The sequence below is a fragment of the Fulmarus glacialis genome, unplaced genomic scaffold (assembly GCF_000690835.1).
Source record: "Fulmarus glacialis isolate BGI_N327 unplaced genomic scaffold, ASM69083v1 scaffold1392, whole genome shotgun sequence".
NCBI classification, from domain to species: Eukaryota; Metazoa; Chordata; class Aves; order Procellariiformes; family Procellariidae; genus Fulmarus; species Fulmarus glacialis.
In genome coordinates this window covers 1-20446 of record NW_009195717.1, presented here as the reverse complement: position 1 = coordinate 20446, position 20446 = coordinate 1, and the positions used below count along the sequence as shown (strand labels likewise).

General features: G+C 37.1%; 1 protein-coding gene across 1 annotated transcript in view; it reads right to left on the bottom strand.

Annotated features, from left to right (window-relative positions):
- The window catches only part of GABRA2 (gamma-aminobutyric acid (GABA) A receptor, alpha 2), a 58133-nt gene extending 37689 nt beyond the window's left edge, over positions 1–20444 (bottom strand). The window contains exons 1-2 of the mRNA XM_009588164.1: positions 19981–20444; positions 17343–17458 (exon numbers count right to left, since the gene is read on the bottom strand). Coding sequence (XP_009586459.1) covers positions 17343–17458; positions 19981–20051 — 187 coding nt within the window. The 5' untranslated portion in view covers positions 20052–20444. The remainder of the gene's footprint in view (positions 1–17342; positions 17459–19980) is intronic.
- Positions 20445–20446: the final 2 nt, after the last annotated feature.

The window sequence follows — 20446 nt, the reverse complement described above, 5'->3', positions numbered from 1 at the left end:
CCAAAGGCCTACAGAGAACTCATGAAGTTGGGCAACCCTGTAAAGCAATACCATACTATTGAAATAAATACCATTATGTCATTTAGACTAAATGAATACCTGGTCCTGTGTATAAGCCCATTCTTGAATTGGAATTTTTATTTCAGAAAAGTAGTATTTATTATTCTGAAATTGAATATAGCTGGTCCAAAATAGCAGGAAAATATAAACTTGAGGGACAATTTACTGTAATACAAAACTTCAGTTAAAAATAGGTGTATCTTTAGAGATGAGTGAGACTTTTCGACCATTAAAAAACCACACATTAACCTGGAAAAAAATGTTTAGCTTAACTGTCAACATCCTTTTCTTCTGTAGCAAAAAATATGACTTGGGAAAACATTTTCAGATATGTTTTTAGCCAAGCTAACGTCTTTTTTAGGTGTAGGTTACCCACAAAATGCGCACAGAATGAAATGTAGGCATATCTGCAACTCAAATAATGTGATATATCTCCACAGTCAGGTAATTACTCGGATTTGTCTTGTATGTAAAAGACACTGGCGCAAACTGTAAGAGCACTGCTTCCAGCTAGCAAACGGAAAATTAAAAAGTTCTCTCTGTGCTGAGTGATATATTTACACGTTACTAAGATAATTTTCACATGCATATGACAGATTTGGGGTTTAACTCTCACTCAAAAAGACAAAAAGAGTGCAGATCACATACACAAACATTATCTTTACTACTTTTTCTTCTCTCTTTCTCTAGCCAGAGACGTTTAATTTGCAAACCTTATTACTACAGGTAAGAAAATTAAACACATTTCCAAAGAGTCCTATGAATGAAGAGCCTTGGATACAAGTGACATTTGAGGTGCAGTTTTAACTTTATTATAGGCTTCTTCCCCAAGTTTGAGAAAGTCACTCCAGAGTAGGGCTGAAGACTGATTTTGGTGCCCAATTCTCTCTTTAAGTATATCGGACAAGCTCCACAAAGTTATTTAAGCTCCAAGTTTCCACTTAGATCAATAAAAGTTAATCTGAATGTCTCTGTGGTCCAGATCATAATAACTAAATTTTGCACCTATATTTGTCTGAATCCCCTTTAGTCCCAAATTCCTGTCGAACATTGTCAATACCCAAAATTCCCTGGCTGCTTATATTTCCACCTTAAGGCAAAAATATCCTGATGCTGCCAAGCAGCTTAAAGAACTGGCTCTCAACCAAGTCTCAACGAGTTTCTCAAACTATAATAAATACAAATTTACTGGGCCAGAAAGCCTTTGAGAGAGAAAGCAAGAAAACAAGCAAGAGACTGATTCCACAGCCTAGCAGTACTCATGGGATGTAGCAGACATAAATTGAAATCTCTGCTCAATATCTAATTTTTTACACAAAGAAGAACAATTCCTCACAATGACTGAGGAAGCATGCCCTATCTTAGAAAATTCACCTTTGTGGTCAAGACAGACCCTGACACACAGTAACTTGAGTTCATGTCTCTGCTTTAAATCAGAGCATGCACTTGACAAGAGGTGCTCTCTCTCTCACACAGGTTTCCATCATCCCAGGCTATCAGCTACTCTCATGGCTCTTTTCAGGAAAGGAGGAATGGCACAAGCTCTAGTTCACCACTGTGAACAGATGAAGTGGAGACTGGTAATGTTTTCCAACCCAAACTTGGATGTTTCACCTGTGTTGGTAAGAAAAGGCTTCAGCTGCATGCCTCTCTTCCGCATTTTTTAATTAGTTAGCTTGATAGATCCCCACTCAGTTTATTGACTTTATGAACCGCTTTTGCAGACAGTTAGGCTATGTCCACAACATTTCTGAGGTGTGCCAACATGCCTAGCTTTCCCCATGTTCCACAAATGAGACCTGGCTGTTTGAAGCAATGAATTCCACTATACATGGAGTCCAGGAGATGTATACACTGCCAAACCTAAGCCCTCAGTCTGTATGGGGCTGATTGGCCAAAGACTGTGAATGGCTCTACAGTCCAGCAGTACAAAACATAGGTCTCAGTCCGTGTTCCGACACATACGTAGATATTTTATACAAAGCAGAACATCTCCAGTGGAAGAAACCACCCTCCCAGAATGATCAAAAGTCTTGTGTCTAGTTAACAGAGTTGGAAAGTGGGAGACATGGATTCAGATCCCTATTCCCTCAGGTAGAGAATAAATAAGATGTTTAAGCTAGAACGTACTTCATCCCTGATGAGGTGGCTACTGTACTGACTGGTGCATATGACATCGGGTCAACCAATCAACCAGTGTCTAGCTTGAATCCTGCCAGTACTTAAACATGAGAGACAGTTCAGAGCAACCCAGAAGTACATAACTTAATTGGTTCTTCGCAGAAGAAATGCAGATACTCTTAGTCATTACCGTTGGACTTCATAGACTTTTGGCACCTCAAGCAACATTTTGACAATCTCAGAGGTATCAACTGCCAAGTGATTTAAGACAGCAATTAACTATGTAGACATCTTTCTGGATTTTTTTCCCTATCTTTTAAACAGAGTATTCCTCCAATTTACAGGTTCATTGTAAAGACATTAATACAACACGGATGCTTTTGTTGTACAAACATTTGAGACAACTGAGTAATTATAAACAGTAGTCCTGACTACAGTACAATTAACAAAGGGAGAAATAAAATGTTGAAAATAGGAACAAGAAGTAATGAATGAAATCATTGGGAAGGGCAATCTAAACACATGGGTAATATGAAATCTGTTTCCATAAGGCCAGACTACCATGAAATCCACCAAATCTCAATTTGTTCCCTTTTCATTACATCCTCACACACCAAGAAAAAAGGAAAAATAATTTAAAAGCATTCAGCTCTAAAATAAACTACACGTGAGTCATTTTTAGTTGGAGTTGCACAAAATGTTCAACAAAAACATGAAAGTGAAAACATAGTTGCGTTTGGCTGGAAGAAATGTGATCTTACCGAGATGGATTACTTAAAAGGTTGAAGTAAAATGAACTTAGCTAACACACAACACATTTGGCAGCAAATCAAAACTACACGGCATTCAAATGAAAAATAAAACATCAGCGCTAAACCTTATCCCCTTAGACACCACAGCTTCCATCAGGATGCAAAGAGACTGTATATAATAACCAGGCTGAGTAACAAATGGGACTACTGCATTGTTTAGATCAACTGGATGAGCATGATAAAGCTAAAGTGAACCAGACTGCCCCAACACTATCTAAAGAATGAGACAGAGGAAGACAAAGAGAACAAGAGCACTTGTCTGGAAATGGAAGGGAGCACACTTTGATAAAGTGGAGCAGTAATTATTTGGACCGACGTGAATCAGTGTCATCACACAAGTAGGAATGGCAAAGTTGTTATTCCCATGCAACCGTATTTCCATCTACTCTGCTTAGAGGCTTGTGCTATTACAAACGATACCATAACATGCAGATAAGGCAGAACAATTCCCAAAATTATTTCAGATTTTAGAAACTTATATTCAGAAGTCTTTCTCTCTCTTCTTTTTTTTTTTTTTTTAATGTTTGGATTTTATGACCTCGGTACTTAGAGCCATGGAACACCCTGTCAAATTCTGCTGCATTACCCTTCTAGGCTAATTTCAGATTTAATCTCTGTGCTTTACTCCAAGTCACAGCATTTATAAATCATCCCATTTGATACACTCACTCTGCCAGCCCCTCCTGTACTCCAAAACACATCTCCCCATAACAGCAGTATCATTTTTAAAAAGCAGAAGCTTCAAGCTTCCCTTTACATTCATGAAGTGGCCGAGTCTGGGCTTCTTAAGATATGCCTCTATTGCACAGTGGCTCCTGACTCCCTTACCTTAGTTGCTAGCTTATTTGCTTGTTCATCTCCTCTTACACAGGCCCAGGTGCTTTTCTAACCAAGATCACTCAGCCTAGATTTTCTCCAGGATAGATTTCAGGAGCCACTTTGGCTTATGCTAGTAACATGTCAACCTGCCACGGAAAGTACAAGTTATGAGAGGCGGTCTCCTTCAGTACCTTCCCACATTCCAAACATTAAAAAAAAAACCAAAATTCTCACAATTCCCTGGAAGAACATCAGAGGTCAAAGTCCTTCCTCATCAAGGACATGTGAAATGGCCACAGAACTCACACTGGAGTGACCAAGGAACTGTGATAATACATACATAATGCACACAGAATCTCACCCTTTGGCTACACACTACTTTTTCTAAGCTAGAATAGACACTATCACAGTGCTTATTACCCTTGTTAATTATTTAATGAAGATTTGGGTAGCATGCCAGAGTCCACTGAATTCAGAGAAAAAGGCTTCCCCTTGTGATGGTCAACTTCAGAGGAAGCCTTTGGAGAATGTGTGTCTCTGTGGTCAGCCATGGCAAAAAGAGTTGGCACCCTGGAGCTGACAGAAACCAGGATGAAGCTCTGGGAAGAAAAGTCTTGCTTGTTCTGTGGCAAACACTCATAGTCACCAGAGGTCGGCATCTTCCCAAGGCTTGCTGCTATCAGAGCAAAGTATGAAATTCACATGTTCTGAAGACCCAAAGGCTGATGGAGCTCCTCAAGAGATCAACAGACTTAAGCAAGCATTGAAAATTATGATCCTTTCAGACAGATTAATTTTACTGTCCATGTATAGTCCCTGTTTACTATAGTCCTGGATTGCAGAGTCATTAAAAATGGAGCTACAGTTCTTTCATCTTTTGCTAGCCTTGTACTTTGCATTCAAGCATGATGGGAACCAATGGTAGAAAAAGGTAGTGCCTTTATTTAATAGAGCTGTGTATTAGTGGGCACTCTTAATGCATTTTTTGCAGCAGGAGCCTCGAATATATTTTTAATAGGTAATGTTGTATGAAATTCTGTAATAGCATTTCAGAAGATTGTGACACACTGTCAAAAAAACTACACAGCATTCTAATCCTTCCATCAACCAGCCAGCAGTTCCTATTTTAAGCCAAGTGAAATAACTATGAAGTATAGGAAATTAATGTTTATCCAGACTACTCTAATATTCTCAAAAAAGCTAGCATGGATTTACTAAAATCGGTTAGAGGTTGTGTGTATGTTAACACCCTAAATACCTAGGGTGCATAAGAACAGGTAGGCACACTTTTTCTTTACACTTCCCTGATCCCCATGGTTGCTGAAATGCAGGGAAAGGAGGAATAAAGGTATGGGTTTTGAGACACAATACAAATCAGACTGGCTGCCAAGCTCCCTTTTTTTTATTCTTAACTGTTTTTTGTTTGGCAGGACAACCCATGGGATGGTCATGGATAATAAGCTTCTTGCTAAACAGGAGTCCTGACAAATGATGAGTTCATGGCTTGACCCAACAGAGAATCATATTAATACTTAAATCGAACAAGCACCCCCCAAATGAGCAAAAAATAATAACATGGACAGTAATGGGGCAATCCTTTTTTAAATCCCATTTTAACATGCTAGAGAGTTGTCAGTTACTCTTCTGTTATCTAGTTAATAATAATAAAAAAAAGGTCTTAGATTAAGGCTGTGTAATGTGCGTACAAGAAGTGTACTGTAGCACTCAGAAGTCCCACAGCTGAGTCACTTAAATGTCTCCAAGCTACTTTACAGACAGCAGTGTTTCCCAGAATCTCCTCTAAAACGTAGTCCCAGGATGCTCTCAAAGCTTGGATTAAGCAGCCTCAAATTTGTCTTTTATGGTTGCCTGTGACAAGAGAATTCCCCCCTCTCTGGCTGTCCATGGGACTTTCAGAACCCATCAGGCTTCTATATGTGGAAAGGCTATATATTTGGGGTGAGAATCTGCTTTTAATATTAAATTAACAAGGTTTTTTTTACAGGCAGAAAATACAAAACAGTATTTTTTTCTTTGAAATAATGCCTAATATGAGTTTAATTAGAATCCAGTTTCTTAAAGTGCATATTCTTCTAAGCAGATACTACGGCTTTGTGAAAATGCATACAGCATCTACCACAGTATATTATTTTGAAATAATTGGTTATTTTAAAAACAGCATATTATGCAGTAGCAAACAAGATTATCTGTTTTTATGGTCAACTAAAGACAAAATGCCTGGTAAAAAATTAAAGAATTCTCTGACAGCTTTTAGCACCCAGCAGATGGAAAGGGATTATTAAGGATGTGACCATTCCCTTATCTCAAACAACAGGCATTTATATTTCTCCCTTCTCATCTTTATTTATTCATTTATTTTTCCAGGAGGAAATATCTTCCCTTTTGTTCAGAAACTGCATGAGGCAATGCAGTACCAAGTTCACATTTACTGATCTAGTAGAAAGAAGTTCACTGTTTGGTACTCAATTAACACTATGGACACTGATAAGGACAGTCCATGAAATGCTATGGCATGCCCTCAGGATGGCAGAGAGGTTTTATCAACACAGCACTGAATCTAAGGCTCAAACTTCTGCTTTTCCTCATTTATATACTCCACACTACAACTGCTCCTCAGCTTCTTCTCATCCAGAGGGACTTCATTCCTCATTCAGTGAGCGTATAAATTGTGAGAAATATAAATTACTTCAAATAATGGGAATAAAAAATCTCTTTAATGACAATAAAAAGCATCTACAGTAGCCTTTAGATTGTCAGTCAGAGTGAAATATCTAGAACATTAGGCTGGTGTGTTCAGGGCAGGAATTGTCGCATCAACCCACCTCTAAATTCTTAAAGATAAATGCAGACTCTCCTTGCCCTTCCATTCCCTTTCTGCTCCCTGGTGTTGTGCTGAAAGGCTCACACACTTAAGGGAATAGAAAAGGATGGCTCTAATAATTCCCAGTCTCCTGATAGAAGTGGTCTGAAGAACCTACTATCTTAGGACAACTGAGAAGGGATATAAGAAAGAAAAAGCAGGGAAAGCGTTGGAAGACAATTACCTCTCTCGGATGACAGAATCAGCACCAAGCAATGGAGACCAACAGAGAGAAGAAGAACTCCTAATGATAGGGCAATCTTTCAGTCAGAAGATACATTGCTTTTCTGACATTGACGTATTTAAGGTATCAAAAGGATGCAATTTTTTAAATTAAAACAGAAGAAGGTGTTAAACGCAGATAGGTAACTCCAGGAAACTACATTCCCATGAAAGATCACAAATGCAAGCAATCTATAAACACTTCAAGAAAAAAACCAGGAGTTTCAGAAAACAGCTTATTCAGAAGTCATCTTTACAGGTGGAATATATCTTCTGTATAAACCTCTCCACTCAAGTCAAATGTGTGTTAGAAATTATGTGACCTGTAAAACAGAGCACTGTACTGGGGCTTGGAGACATGGATCTGTTCCATTACCAATGGTGGATCATACCTCCTGGTTACTTCACCCTCACGTACCTTTTGTATTTACTCAGATATAAAAGTCACCCCTTTTGCAAAGTAGTCTGAGTTCTCTGATACATTTTTAGTGTCACTGCTGTGAGAAAAGCCATGATGTACATATAATGGACATGTAGGTTTTACAGCATACATCAGTTTTTAACTGATCCTTATTGAACTATCTGTGTCAGAACATAATGAAGGTCAGTGGTCCATGGCACTGAATTTGGATTGCAATCAACTCTATTAGTCATAACACTACAAGATTACAAGATACTTAACTTACAGTTTGTAAAAAACACAGATTAAGCAGATAGAACGTGGGGCATCCATGTTTTTCTCAAACAAATTGCAGATTGGGATGCATGATCTCTGCTGGTTCAAGAAAAAAATGCCTGTGCCGGACCAATATGTATGTATGGACATAAAAAATAAATGCAATCTGGTCAGACGCAACTAAATCCAATCTCTGACTGCAGCTACACAACTTTACTGAAATGTTTCACGTCCTCTGATGTGCAAAATAATCCCAGGTAAGAGAGAAATTGATTTACACTGCTTTCACAGAGTTAACTGCTCTAATTATTAAATAGCCCTCAACATATGGCAAGGAATTACAGAATGTAAATCAAGAGCCATGTGCTACGAAGTAATCACATAAATGGTTCCCAAATAGCAACACCACTTCCAGAAGTTTAGCAGAATCATACCTTCCTGATGTACAGACAATTTCAGAAAACTAGTGCTGACATACTGTGCCTTATAAAGCAAACTATTATTAGGATGACAGTGGTAAACAAAGCTTCCTTTATCTGGTGATTAATTTAATTCGAGCATTAACCTGAAAAAACAGACAAAAAAAAAAATGTGTTTAAATATTAATCTTGGCATATTAAAGTGCTTTGATTCTTACCATTAAAATTTATTAGACTTTTGACAGTATTAATTGAAAATCTTCTGCTGATGCTTTAATTTAGCAGGCTGGTGAGCTGTACAGCAACACAAAACATTATCCAATATATCCTCTATAGCTGCTTTTTGAAACAGAGGACTCATTGTTGAAAAACATTAATGTCAGAAATTTAGATACGTGCATATACCATAATGATAAAACTGCTTACGTTATTCTACTTTCAAGTTTCCAAAGGGTATTTGAAAAAACTATCATTCAGCTGTCTTAATCTGCCAGTTGTTTAAAAGTGGCCAACGTTTAGTATCACCATTTTATCTCCCTCCTTCATTCTCCGCCTCTTTCGTCCTGCCCTTTCCCCTGTTCCTTGTTCATAGTGGGTTTTCACCTTGGCCTGTATTACCCTAATGCTAGGTTGTTGAAAAACAGCGTTATGTTCTACTTTGTATCTGTTTCTTGGAGTCTTTAGAAGCTGCTGTTAGATACTAACAGTAGCCACTAATAAGAGTTACTAATACCAACAATTAATACAGACCAAAATACTGTAAAAAACAAAGGAGATACAGTTTTAATGTACATGTCCTTCTGCATGATCCTTGTTGATGAAATACCTCTCTCTACGCACTACTAATTCTAAAATCACTAGATTGTGTGTTGAAAAGGTTATTGTTAAAAATAGTCACAAAATGGCAGCACTCCAAGAAAACAGAAGCAGGAATATGTAGTCAGGAATACTGCCGGAAGCAACAGATCTATCTCAGACCACTCAACAACACAGCAAAATTGTACTGGCACAAAAGGAAGGCCATCCAACCTGTGGGTGGAGAAGGATCTTTGCTTTCTACCGACCCAGGAGTCTGCTTTTGCAACACTTCAACCTCCCCAATCCATTTTCATTAGATATGAAATCTTTCAGGCAGCTGGATGTAAGCAACTGCACCTGGGAGGAGTGCAAGGCAAGTCTGGGTTTCACCACAAAAAAAAAAAAAAAAAAAAAAAAAAAAAAAAAAAAAAGCAAAATTAGACAGCTGCATCTACATGGCATGTCTGGCCTGCATTTGGGGAAAGCTATATGTAGATGGAGTGAAATAAATTCATGGAATTTTGGTCAAAGAAGAGGGCTGGGCATTTTCTAGAAGAATGTATGAAATAGGCATTTAGAAAGGGAAGAGGCAACTACGAAAACAGCAGAAGAATAAAAGAAGACTGCCGTCAGAACACTTCAGAAGGGCAGGGTTTAGAGGTTCCTGGATGCTTCCTGAGCAGGTGTTGAGCTCTAGGATACACAGTGTTGTGCAGCTTTTCAGTTCCCTGTACACTGCCCATCTAATGATGACAAAGTAAACTGTGCCTCTCCTTTAAAATACTGTCTTTTCCCATATTTAACCCTTTTCAGGACTCCAGGTTATGGTGATAGTGGGAAAAATGTGGCTAGAGTCACTTTTAGTCTATTAGTCAAGTTCCAGCTTCTGCTGGATGTTAGAACATCCAAGGCAAAGACCATAAAAAAAGATATGTCCTCTGCATTTTTCCAGACCTTTCCCATTTACCCCAAATCTTCTATTCATCACAGTGGATTGTTTATGAATAATAAGCTCAAGAGTTGTGCAACACTGTGCATTCTGCTGTCCATAGGCAGTCTAAACCTTTCATCTACACAGGTATTTTTATTCAGCTATATCTTCCAGAACTGACATTCTGAATTTAATTTTTTTCACAGTTGCCAATTAAGATGGAAAACTTCAGCCATTATTTCAATGTCTTGCTGGTTGAAAGTCACAGAATCTTAGAATAATTCAGTTTAAAAAGCACCTTTGGAAGGTCCAAAGCAAAGCCAGCTCTGAAGACAAAATCAGGTTGCCCAGGTCATATTCTGTCAAATTTTGAGTGACTCCACCACTTCTCTGAGCAACCATAACCTCTGCGACTGTGTTCAAAATCACCATCATTGGATTAATAGTTATGAGCTTGCCTAGTAAAGCTAAGGAGGGGAAAAAAAGTAGTATTTCTTCATTTTTTTATCATTTTAGATTATGTCTTATAAATAAAGATAGTATCGTTACATTGTTTTCACCACAATCAGGCCTTGAATGGAGTAGAAGCCTGTTGTACTATGCAGAATATAAATACGTAGTAAGAGGTGTGTCTCGTGGCAGTTTTTATTTATGGGATGCTAAAATACAGGAGATATACTTAAATATATATTTGCCATTAGAGGCTGCAAAAACTAAGGTTAAAAAACCCCAACCTTTTCTACACAAAGAAGCTGAAGGAGTTCTGCGTGTCCATTTAATCCCAAGTTTTTAGTTTCCATTGACAATAGAATGTCAAAACTTGCCAATTAATTGTCTTGAAAGAGAGTTATGCATGACTATTTCCTTAAATATTGGTTGTTGTCACATGAGCAGAAATCAACATCACTAAAACAGTGATGCCTACTCATATCACAGTATGATGTAACTACCATTTTTCCTTAAATCAAACATACTCCTAAGGTCCATTTTTCCAGCTCTGTGAAGGACAGTGTATTCCAAGCATTGTCTGTGTCCTATATATCTAAAACCAAAAATTCAAAGAGCATCAATGCTTTTATTAACTCCTGGTTTAATAGTTCTTCACCAAAACTTTCTTAATACCTTTAGGTGATTATACAATTGAATAAGAGATCTCTACATCTTCCTTCTTACATTCTTTAGTTAGCACTCTTTTTTTGGTATATCATATTATTAAACAAAAGATTTGAAACATAACTTTCTGTGTGTCTCCTCTACAAAGAATATACGAAACTGAGTACTCCATGGCTACATCATAGCAGTAAACATTAAAGGATTTCCCTGATACTGTTTATAAGTACACCTTTTACTGTAACCCAGAATACTATTAATTCTGTATTACAAAATGTGTCTTTGTTGCTACAGAATGACTAACATTTTTTTAAGCAACACATACATTGATTTCTACATTTTAAATTTACTTTTTTCTTGGTTAAAATCCACTACTAAAAATCCATGAAATCCATTAAAATCCCCCAAAGAGATCCTGGATGAATTTCTAATGCACTTAAATATTTCTGAAAACGTTTCAGAGTTAGATTATTTAAATAATAATTATATTTCCAGTTCAGGTGGCATTACACAAATTGTATCACTTCACAAGGGTAATAAAAATTTTGGAACTATAATATTGCAATCCTTCAGTACTTGGCTATTAAAACCAGCCTGAGTGAGAAGCAGCTCCATATTTTGGATAGCAAATTCATTGCAAGATTTATGTAACATGATAAGAGGCCTTAGTGGAAAGCAGTCAACAGAAGAATACCTCGGGTACAAGCAAGGCCACTGCTTTTCAAATAACCCAGAATAAATGTATCACTGAAAAAAGGTGATGTTTGTCTTAGCCCATGAAATCTCTCTGAAAAATTAAACCATCCCATCAGTCTGATTTACAATGAGCTCCAATGAGCTCCACAGAAATCTGCAGCATCTGCTTTCATGTCTTCCTTGTAGCTGAGATAAAAGTAAGCAAAGTCTTAATTCAGCCTTGGTGTCATCAGCAATATTTCTAGCATTAGAAGCAAATGCTGATGCTTTGCCAGGGGAAAAAAAAAAAGTAAGTACTGAATATACATGTTCAGTGAACTGGGAGATCCTGCCAGACAATCTCCTTTATAGGCATAAAAATTTTACTGTAAAGTACCTAGATTTTTGTTAACTGTTGTGAAGCATAGCATTTTGCCACTTTGCACAGTGCAACACTTTCCCCAATTGCAATACTCTGCACAGTTGTAACATTAATTTTATTTTGATATCTTCACCGTTTATTTATCCACAGACTTTCAATAAATAAATAAATAAGCTTTGTTTAGCTCCTCAGCCACTATCCTCCCATATTTTTGCTGGTTTGTTCTTCAGTATCACAACAGTTTCTGAGGGTTTTTTATCCTTCCACTTTCCTAATGATTCATTCCCTAGAATGCTTACAGCTACCGAGTTAGTTCTGTTCTTGGATTTTAGCACCATATGCGTGCCCTGGATAACTAATTAAATGAGATTTCCATATCCTCCTCTCTATTGCTTTTCCATTTTTTACATTTTTTGCCAATATACATTATCTACAACTCTAACATAAATTAATCTGAGTTTCTCCTCTGAAAGCATTATTATGGCTAGATTCCATGTGACCCTTCCAGGTATGCCCAGGAAAGAGCATACAGTAGTTTACTCCTTTGTACCCCGCCATAACTACATAGATAGTGGGTTTTCAGCAGCAAGTGCTGCTCTGAATTGCTTTGCACTAGCACGGGCAGAGAGACACTACCATTTCCAAAAGATTAAACTGGAGCAAATAAGGGCTAAGGAAACAACCAGAATTGAGCAGGGAAACTGCACTTTTTCCTTTAAAAACAGCAGTGAAAGCTTCCTGTAGTATTCTGCAGCAAAAATAGTCAAAGGACCTTCTTTTAGGATACTCTGAATGTGTATTAAGCATGATGAAGCTGACAAACCGCTAAGTTTTGAATGCTCAGCTAGGGGACTGCTACAGCTACAAACTCTTCTAAAGCTGATCAAAAACTCTGAATCACAGAGATATAAAAATATACTGCCCTAGGCTTAACATATTCCAGATTACCAGCATGTGATCATGGCCTTGTTTCCTGGCAACTGAAGACATACAACTCTTCGATAAAGACACACACACACATACACACACACATATAGCTCTCCTGATCTGAGGTGAAAAAAAAATGTTTTCTGTGAGAAAAAAAGTTTTTTCCCTTTTAGCTCATATTGGTGAGCACATCACACAACTTTTAACCACAGAGTCTGATACTCTACACTGCTACACCGATTGTATGCAACAATATATCCAGTGCTGCAAAGATGAATGATCATACCCGCAAGTGCTCGCTGCTCACCATCTCTCTGATAGCAATAATCAGCAATAATCCCTCTCAGTTCTCTTTATTTACAAAACGTTGTGAAAAAAATGTTTTGGTATGTCTATAAGTGAAACACAATTCTTGTTTAAAGCGGAGATTCTTGTTTAAAGCAATCAGAACATCTGAAAGTCATCTTGCAGCAGACATGGATCCTTCAAAATGGAACCACAGTGGCATTTAGTTTTCACCTACCTACTGTCTGATCTTCCTCAGTTTTTTTAATAACCAACATTCACCTGTTTGGTTACAATGAGAATGCCATTCCCAAAGCTGGTGAGACTGACCACAGTTTGTGGAAAGATCCTCAAATTGTGTAAATTTGCATAGCTCTTTTCAATGTCAATATGGCAGTTAAAAATCTGGCTTTCAGGCTATGAAGTCCAGCCCTCTGTCCTTGTAACTTCCCTTTGTGGTTTTATTCAAGACATAAATTTTATATTTTCTAAGTCTTGTACTCAATTATATTTTATAAATTTGGGAGAGTAGAACAGACAGAAGTTCTATAGCTGCTGGAAACGACCGATCTCAAACGTGAGAAAGCAAAGCAGGTTGAATAGCTTATGGAGACGGTAAGACTACTGAAGTATCCAACGTGATATCAAAATCCTAGCACATCTCCATTCCTTCTCCCTTCCTTCCTCTTCTTCATCTTTAAAAAGAAGCTACCATTTTAAAAAATATGTATGTTTTTGCTGATACACCTAATACACAAGAACATCAACACATTAAAAGAAGGGATTGCCTCAATCTATGTCCCTTTTTCCTTTAATCATGTCTGTCCATGGGGCAGAGGAAAGCAGACAGATAATTCAATCACTTCCAGATTGAATGCAGCTGTATCTCATTATTTGAAGATCTAAATTCTCTTTTGGTCCCTTGCTTAGTTTTAGTGTCCATTGTTTTGTGGATTTCTTTTTCTATATGCTAACAAAAATCAAAGGATTTATGGAAAAGTGCTACCTAAGTGTCTCCCAAACATTACAGCAAATAAATAGAAGAAAATACCTTCATGATTTTGGAGAAAATCATAAACAATCAAACTCTATGACTTGTCATTCGAATGCCTGTATTTCATACAAATTAGTGCTAATGATATAGGGAATTTGTTTTGAAACAGAACTTGTCATTTATTTTGATGTTTAAACAGAAATGACATGGAATGTTTGGGTAAAACAGTTCATGTAAGAACTGGAAGTGCAGTCAAGAGTGCTCCAGCTGCAATCCTGTGCTTAGTATAAAATGAGTACAGAGAAAAAGTCATTTCCCCTTGAATACCCTCATGCCTATCCATATCAGGACAGTAGGTCAGCATATTACCTAAGTCATATGAGGTGTCTCTGGCTTCAGGGGACAGTGCAGTGTCTTCTTTTCCCTGCTCACACCCATTTTGCAGACTATTTCATCACTATAGTGTTCATACATCACTCAAGGATCCCAGCTGTTAGGACAGCCAATAGCCAACAGCCAAAACCTGTTTATACAGCAGAGCTGCACCACCAGTAAAAGTTAAAGCTGCCTTAACAGTCTATACAAAATAGAACTCAGTTCTGAAGTGTATCAATGTACCAGTAAAGCATCAAGTTACATACTGTAAGTACTCACACCAAGTCTGCCAGTAAAATTACTTATAAATCTATCCCTAAATTCAAGAACGAATTCCCAAACAGACAATTACTTTGTTGAATTTATATATATAGTCTTTGAAGGAGCCTATACGTTTCCATTTTTTGGTCAGTAACTAGCTAAAATGCCAGTGTTAAGCTAACACTTTTCATTATTAAAAACTTTTTTGAAATTAATAATTCTTTACACTGAGCTGAATTTTTGCTGTAAGACATCCCTGAAAACGTCTTTCACAACAGGTGAAAGTGGGCTGGTGAACAACTCTTGCTTTCAGAAGACTTTAAAAGAATCCATCTCAGACCCTGGACTATTTCTGTTGTAGCACGTTAGGCCAGATTGTGATCTCAGTCATAGTAGTGTAGCAGGATAATGCAAGCTGCTATGCTAAAGTAAATGCTCTATTGGTTTCAATTGAACTATTTCCAATTCATAAAAATGCAAGTAGAACAGAACTGAGACTAAGTATATTAAATTAATGACGTGGCATAGTCAAAATGCAGTAGTCTGCAAAAACACTTTTAAAAACTATCAGGACTCACTAGGCACATAGTGTTTAAAAAAAAGATGAATGATTTCCATTTTTATTTTCAGAGTACAGGTTAATAGAGAAAAAGGAATAAAGTGCTATAAAATTCCTGAAATATGAAACTCCATAATTACTAAGCATTATGTACAAAAGAATTGTTTGGTATATTTCATATCATGGATTATCACAACTGGCTTTTACAAGCGTTCTTTTAAACTATAAGAATCCATCCATCCACAACCGAAGTATTCTTGCAGATTAAGATTAATGTACCATGAATCATCACGGTTTAATATGCATGACACAGTTTCATTTCACACATGTTCTGCATGGGTTGATTGCCATGTATGCCAATACCAAACAGATGTTAATTCTTTAATTTTTATACTCCCAAAGTATATTTTAATTACCTAGGAGGTTTGCAAAAGAGAAAGAGCGAGGCATTTTGAAGTAGATTTAATGGAAAATCTAAAATAAAATTCCATTAGAAAAATAATTTTTAAAATTTATGTTTTCAACAATATATGTTTTAATATTAAAAATAATACATTACATGTAAATTAATGCCAATTAAACATGAACTGTGTGATATGAAATGTTTCTGCAAGGCGTTGTATGTTTATATTATGTCTAAATTGTTAAATTCGGGTATTTTGCAAAGAAATCAAATCTCCATGTAAAATATCATTATATAAATTCTCACATCAGCAGTGCTCTGTATGTCTCATTTTATGGATCATCTAAATTAAAAAGTCCTTAAATATAAAATATTTCACAAGTCTCCACTGTACAGAGGCCAGAAGTGGAAATGAAAAGATATCCTAGGTTAAGATTAATGTATAATGAAAAAGCTGTTTCCAGCCAGCACCAGCTCCCACTTTATGCTGTGTCAGATGCAAGCCAAGATTCTCCAGAACCAGAACAGCAGCAGAGCCACAGGTCAAGATGGAAGACTGTTGGCTAAAAACTGTGAGCTTTAACTAATTCCTAATTTGATCAAACGGAGTTGTTAGAGTAATTTCCATGGAAGTTAGAGCAGGTCTCTAGCTTTGGGCCTGATCTTACCGAATCAGGAACAGGAATGGCTCCCAGGGATTTTGCACTAGAATTGGTTTTAGCAAGCTGAAACAGTCTCCAGGTTGAAAATTACAATTACCAAAACTGTTACAAATAATAATAATAGTAACAGTGTTATATGCAATACACAAATATTTGTTAGATAGTATAAATAGCAGGTAAATGATAATAGTAGATAAAATAATATCAAAACCAAGATATTCTGCCCCTCCCCATACCATAGAGATCGTTTTGCACAGCAGTATTTCCAACACCAAACAAATTATTTAAATTCCTTGCTTATATACTTATATGAGCTGGCATACAGCTTTAAAATGAAAATGTGAACTGACATTTTGAAAAATAACTGACAGTCATGGCACAAGAGTGCAGTGACCTCTGTCCTCCAATATTCCCTTTTTTTTTTTTTTTTTAAATGCCCAAATACATGCAAGGTACCCAGAAACAAAATGCTAATTACCAGTGAAACCCTAATTCCAAGGAAGTCAAAAATACAACACTCCCATTGAATTTACCTGGACAAGGAATGAATCTAAAATGTGGATTTTACACACACCACACAAAACTCTTGTGCAGATTTCTGAAAACATACCCTCATCGCATTGCAGGGAATCAAGCTGCACTCCTTGCTCAACCAAAATTCCCTGACTGGAATAACAGCTTTAGATGTTATTTTTGTTCTCATTCTGGTTTACTACGTTAAATCACCAGATTTTTTTTTTTTCTTTTTACTTAAGATAAATGTGTGAAAGTGCCTCCTTTCCATTCATAGATGTTATCTTCTCAAACTTCAAATGATTCAGCTGGGTGAATATAGAGTTATAAATAATTTATCAAGATACATACCAGTTGTTAGGGAAAAAAAAAAAAACCCTGAAGGAAGAATATCACTGCATAAAATCTGAACATTAAAACTGATTTTTTAAAATCAATCTTTAATTGTTTTTATTACCTCCTAATCCAGGTCTGAGACGATTATCATAACCATCCAGAAGTCTGTCTAGAATTCTTGTAAAGATGGTGATGTTATTCTTAGCTTCGTCTTCCAGGGAGTCAGCCAGCACTGATCTAAATGGACATTTTACATTTTAGAAAGTGCTAGATATGTTTTAATGTACTCTCAACATGCAGTTTTTGCAGGCTGCCTTGAATATTTAACTTGCTGCCCTCTAACAGGAAAGGTGTACTTAAGAGTATATGAATACACAATTTATATATAATGTGTTCAGAAACGTAAGAGTCAACGATATACTATTTAAAATTTCCAGGAAGTCATTTTCCAGCAGCCTCACTTCTAGTCAACATGGCATTACCCTGAGTGCTACTTCAAGCTCCACTAACGCATTTGGCTGTGCAGGTGCAAAAGCCTAAAAGAGCTTCCCAGGCCTCGGTGGCGTGTCGCTCCCAGACTGATAACCCGGGTTGCCACACACAAAACTGCCTCCTTCCAGCTCTATCCTGTCTGTCCTCACCTAAGTATACTCTGGATAAATCCTGTGGATATGCTTCCACCCAATGGTCATGCAATGTACATGACCAGAAGAACTAACATGAGGGAAAACTCCAGCCATCATGCTCAGGGAGTCCTCTGATGTCAGTATTTGGTGGGTGGGAACAATGATGCTGACTAGCAAGCTGCAGGATAGCTGTGGGTAGCCTTCATGTTTCTAAAATGCTATTTTGTTATAAAAAGCACTATCTGACGTTCCACCAGATGCAGACAAATCTTATAAAAGTTGGATAGAACAAAATCATAAATGAAGTGTCAAAAAGAATCTATAGATCATTGACTGTTTCAAACTTCCCCGATAAAGGAGATGTTACAGCCTATCTCTGTGGAAAACACTAGGGGCCAGAACATGAATCTGCTGCCCAGCCAGCCGTGATGCTGAACAGTCCTCCTGGACCTGGACACCCAGACAGCCCCAGTTTTGTGTACTAGGGAAACACTCCCATGCAGAAAGCCTTACACATGCAAATGTTACTGTGCCAACAATTTTAAGCACCATGCATGTGAAATGCATGAGCTCATCAGTCTTACCTACTCAATACTGGAATATTAGTATCAAGGAAGTAAAGCATCATAAGCTACAAGCATCATCATTTACACCTTTTTCAGCCATCTACATTTTTAACCTGAAATGTTTGAGTGTTTATCATCTCTAAACGAACGACTGACCAAGGCATTCTGAATGCCATAAAACAAGCATGTTTTCTTCCTCCTCCAAACCAAAAGGAGGTTTGGGTGACATTTTCTGTAAAGCAAGCTATAAAATGATTAAAGAAAGGGCTTTATGTTGGTCCTCAATTCAACAGTATGGAGGAAGTATTTAAATGTAAATCGTTGCAGTCTGTGCTTTCCATCACATAAACCACAGAATCGATCAAAATCAGGTAACTTATAAAGAACATAGCAAAATGTCATGTGTGATTTTTTTCTTAATTTTAATTACTGGATGGCTCATTTTTTAATTTTTAAAACATATTTCTGTACTGTAAGTCTCTGCCAATTTTTAAGCTTCTTTTTGAGATACAACAGTTTTTTGAACTCAAGGTACCACTAAAAAATTAGATCATACAATTATATCAAATTAGGGTCGAATCCTGCAAACTTTACTCAGGCATAAACTCCTTAATTACGCATGTAGTCTCTTTGACGTCAGTGAGATTACTCACTTGAGTAGGGTTTGCAGGATCTGGTCCACTGTGACTCAACTAATACTGCACCATAGTTAGGCATAAAGTGAAATAGGAAACATAGTTTCAGGAAATATTTTGTTCACTAGGAAATAGTTAAAAAGAAATGCAGACTTTTAAATCACAGGAAACTTGCATTATTTAGCTTGCGACCCTTACCGTGTTAGGACAACACCTACTGCAATCAGAACCAAAGCAAGTAAACCGAAGTTGCAAACTACAATTAATTGCATGTTTACGGACTGTGGGCAACACAAAACTGTTACGTGATTAAAATGACTTTCTCTTATGTTGTCACTTCAGAAATGGAGAACTTTAAACAACATAAGAAAAGTTGATTAATAAATAAGGCTATTGTTTTATTATATGTGATTGTGAAGTTGTATGCTATCTCCACCTAGAGGTTTAAAGCTTAAGTATCATTTTGAATTCTGTTATGTTGACCAAAAAAAAGACAAAAAAAAAAAAAAAGGCATGCCCATATTAAAAAATATGTGAGCATTATTTTAGAGACTGTGATTTGCTATTTGACTTCACGATAATCTATTTCGCCATCTTAACTGTTCTGTATGGTACAAAATCACAGTGATACAGTAACTCCAATAAACATTTAAGATCCAAAAAGGCATTTAAAGGAATTATTTTCTTAATGGTGAAATAAAGCATCAATTCACAAACTGTTTAAGGACAAGGGATTAGTCTTACATGGTCCCTAGACTACCTTCTACTGCATTTGCTCTGGAAACTATGTAATACTGCATTCAAACAGCTAGGAAAGATTTTTTTATTACATTACTACATACTATACTTTTCCAACCTCTCACACAAGCTTACCCTCAGCAGATCGTGACATACATGTTTGTACTGAACAACAAAATTAAACATCCTCTCACCTTGTTGGTAGCCACACCAATAAAACGAGAAGAACCAACTGCATCTCGGAGAGTGCCAGCTTCCTCTTCATCGCTGCTCTTTGCAAAACCTAACCGTGCAAGAAAAACACAAACCCACTCTCAGCTACAGTCAGTCTCCACCAAGCAGTGCTTTCAACTTAACCCGAGGAAAAATACGTCCCTTCAGCAGAGAAAGGAAACCACTGGATTTCTGCAGCACTTTTCACTACTAGCAACTTATTGTATCTCCATCTTTCCCAACGATCCTGCTCTGTGCAAAGAGGCAACGTATGATCAAAAGTGGCATGTGAGCAGACGCATCAGATGCTTTCCTTTTCCGTAAGCTGAAAGCCCCAAGACGAAAAGGAGCAAAAAATAAAAAACGTATGTATGAAAAGGTCGGGGTTTAACCATTCCTCGCCTCACTACGGCACACGGCGGCCGGGGGGGCCGGGCGGGCGGCGGG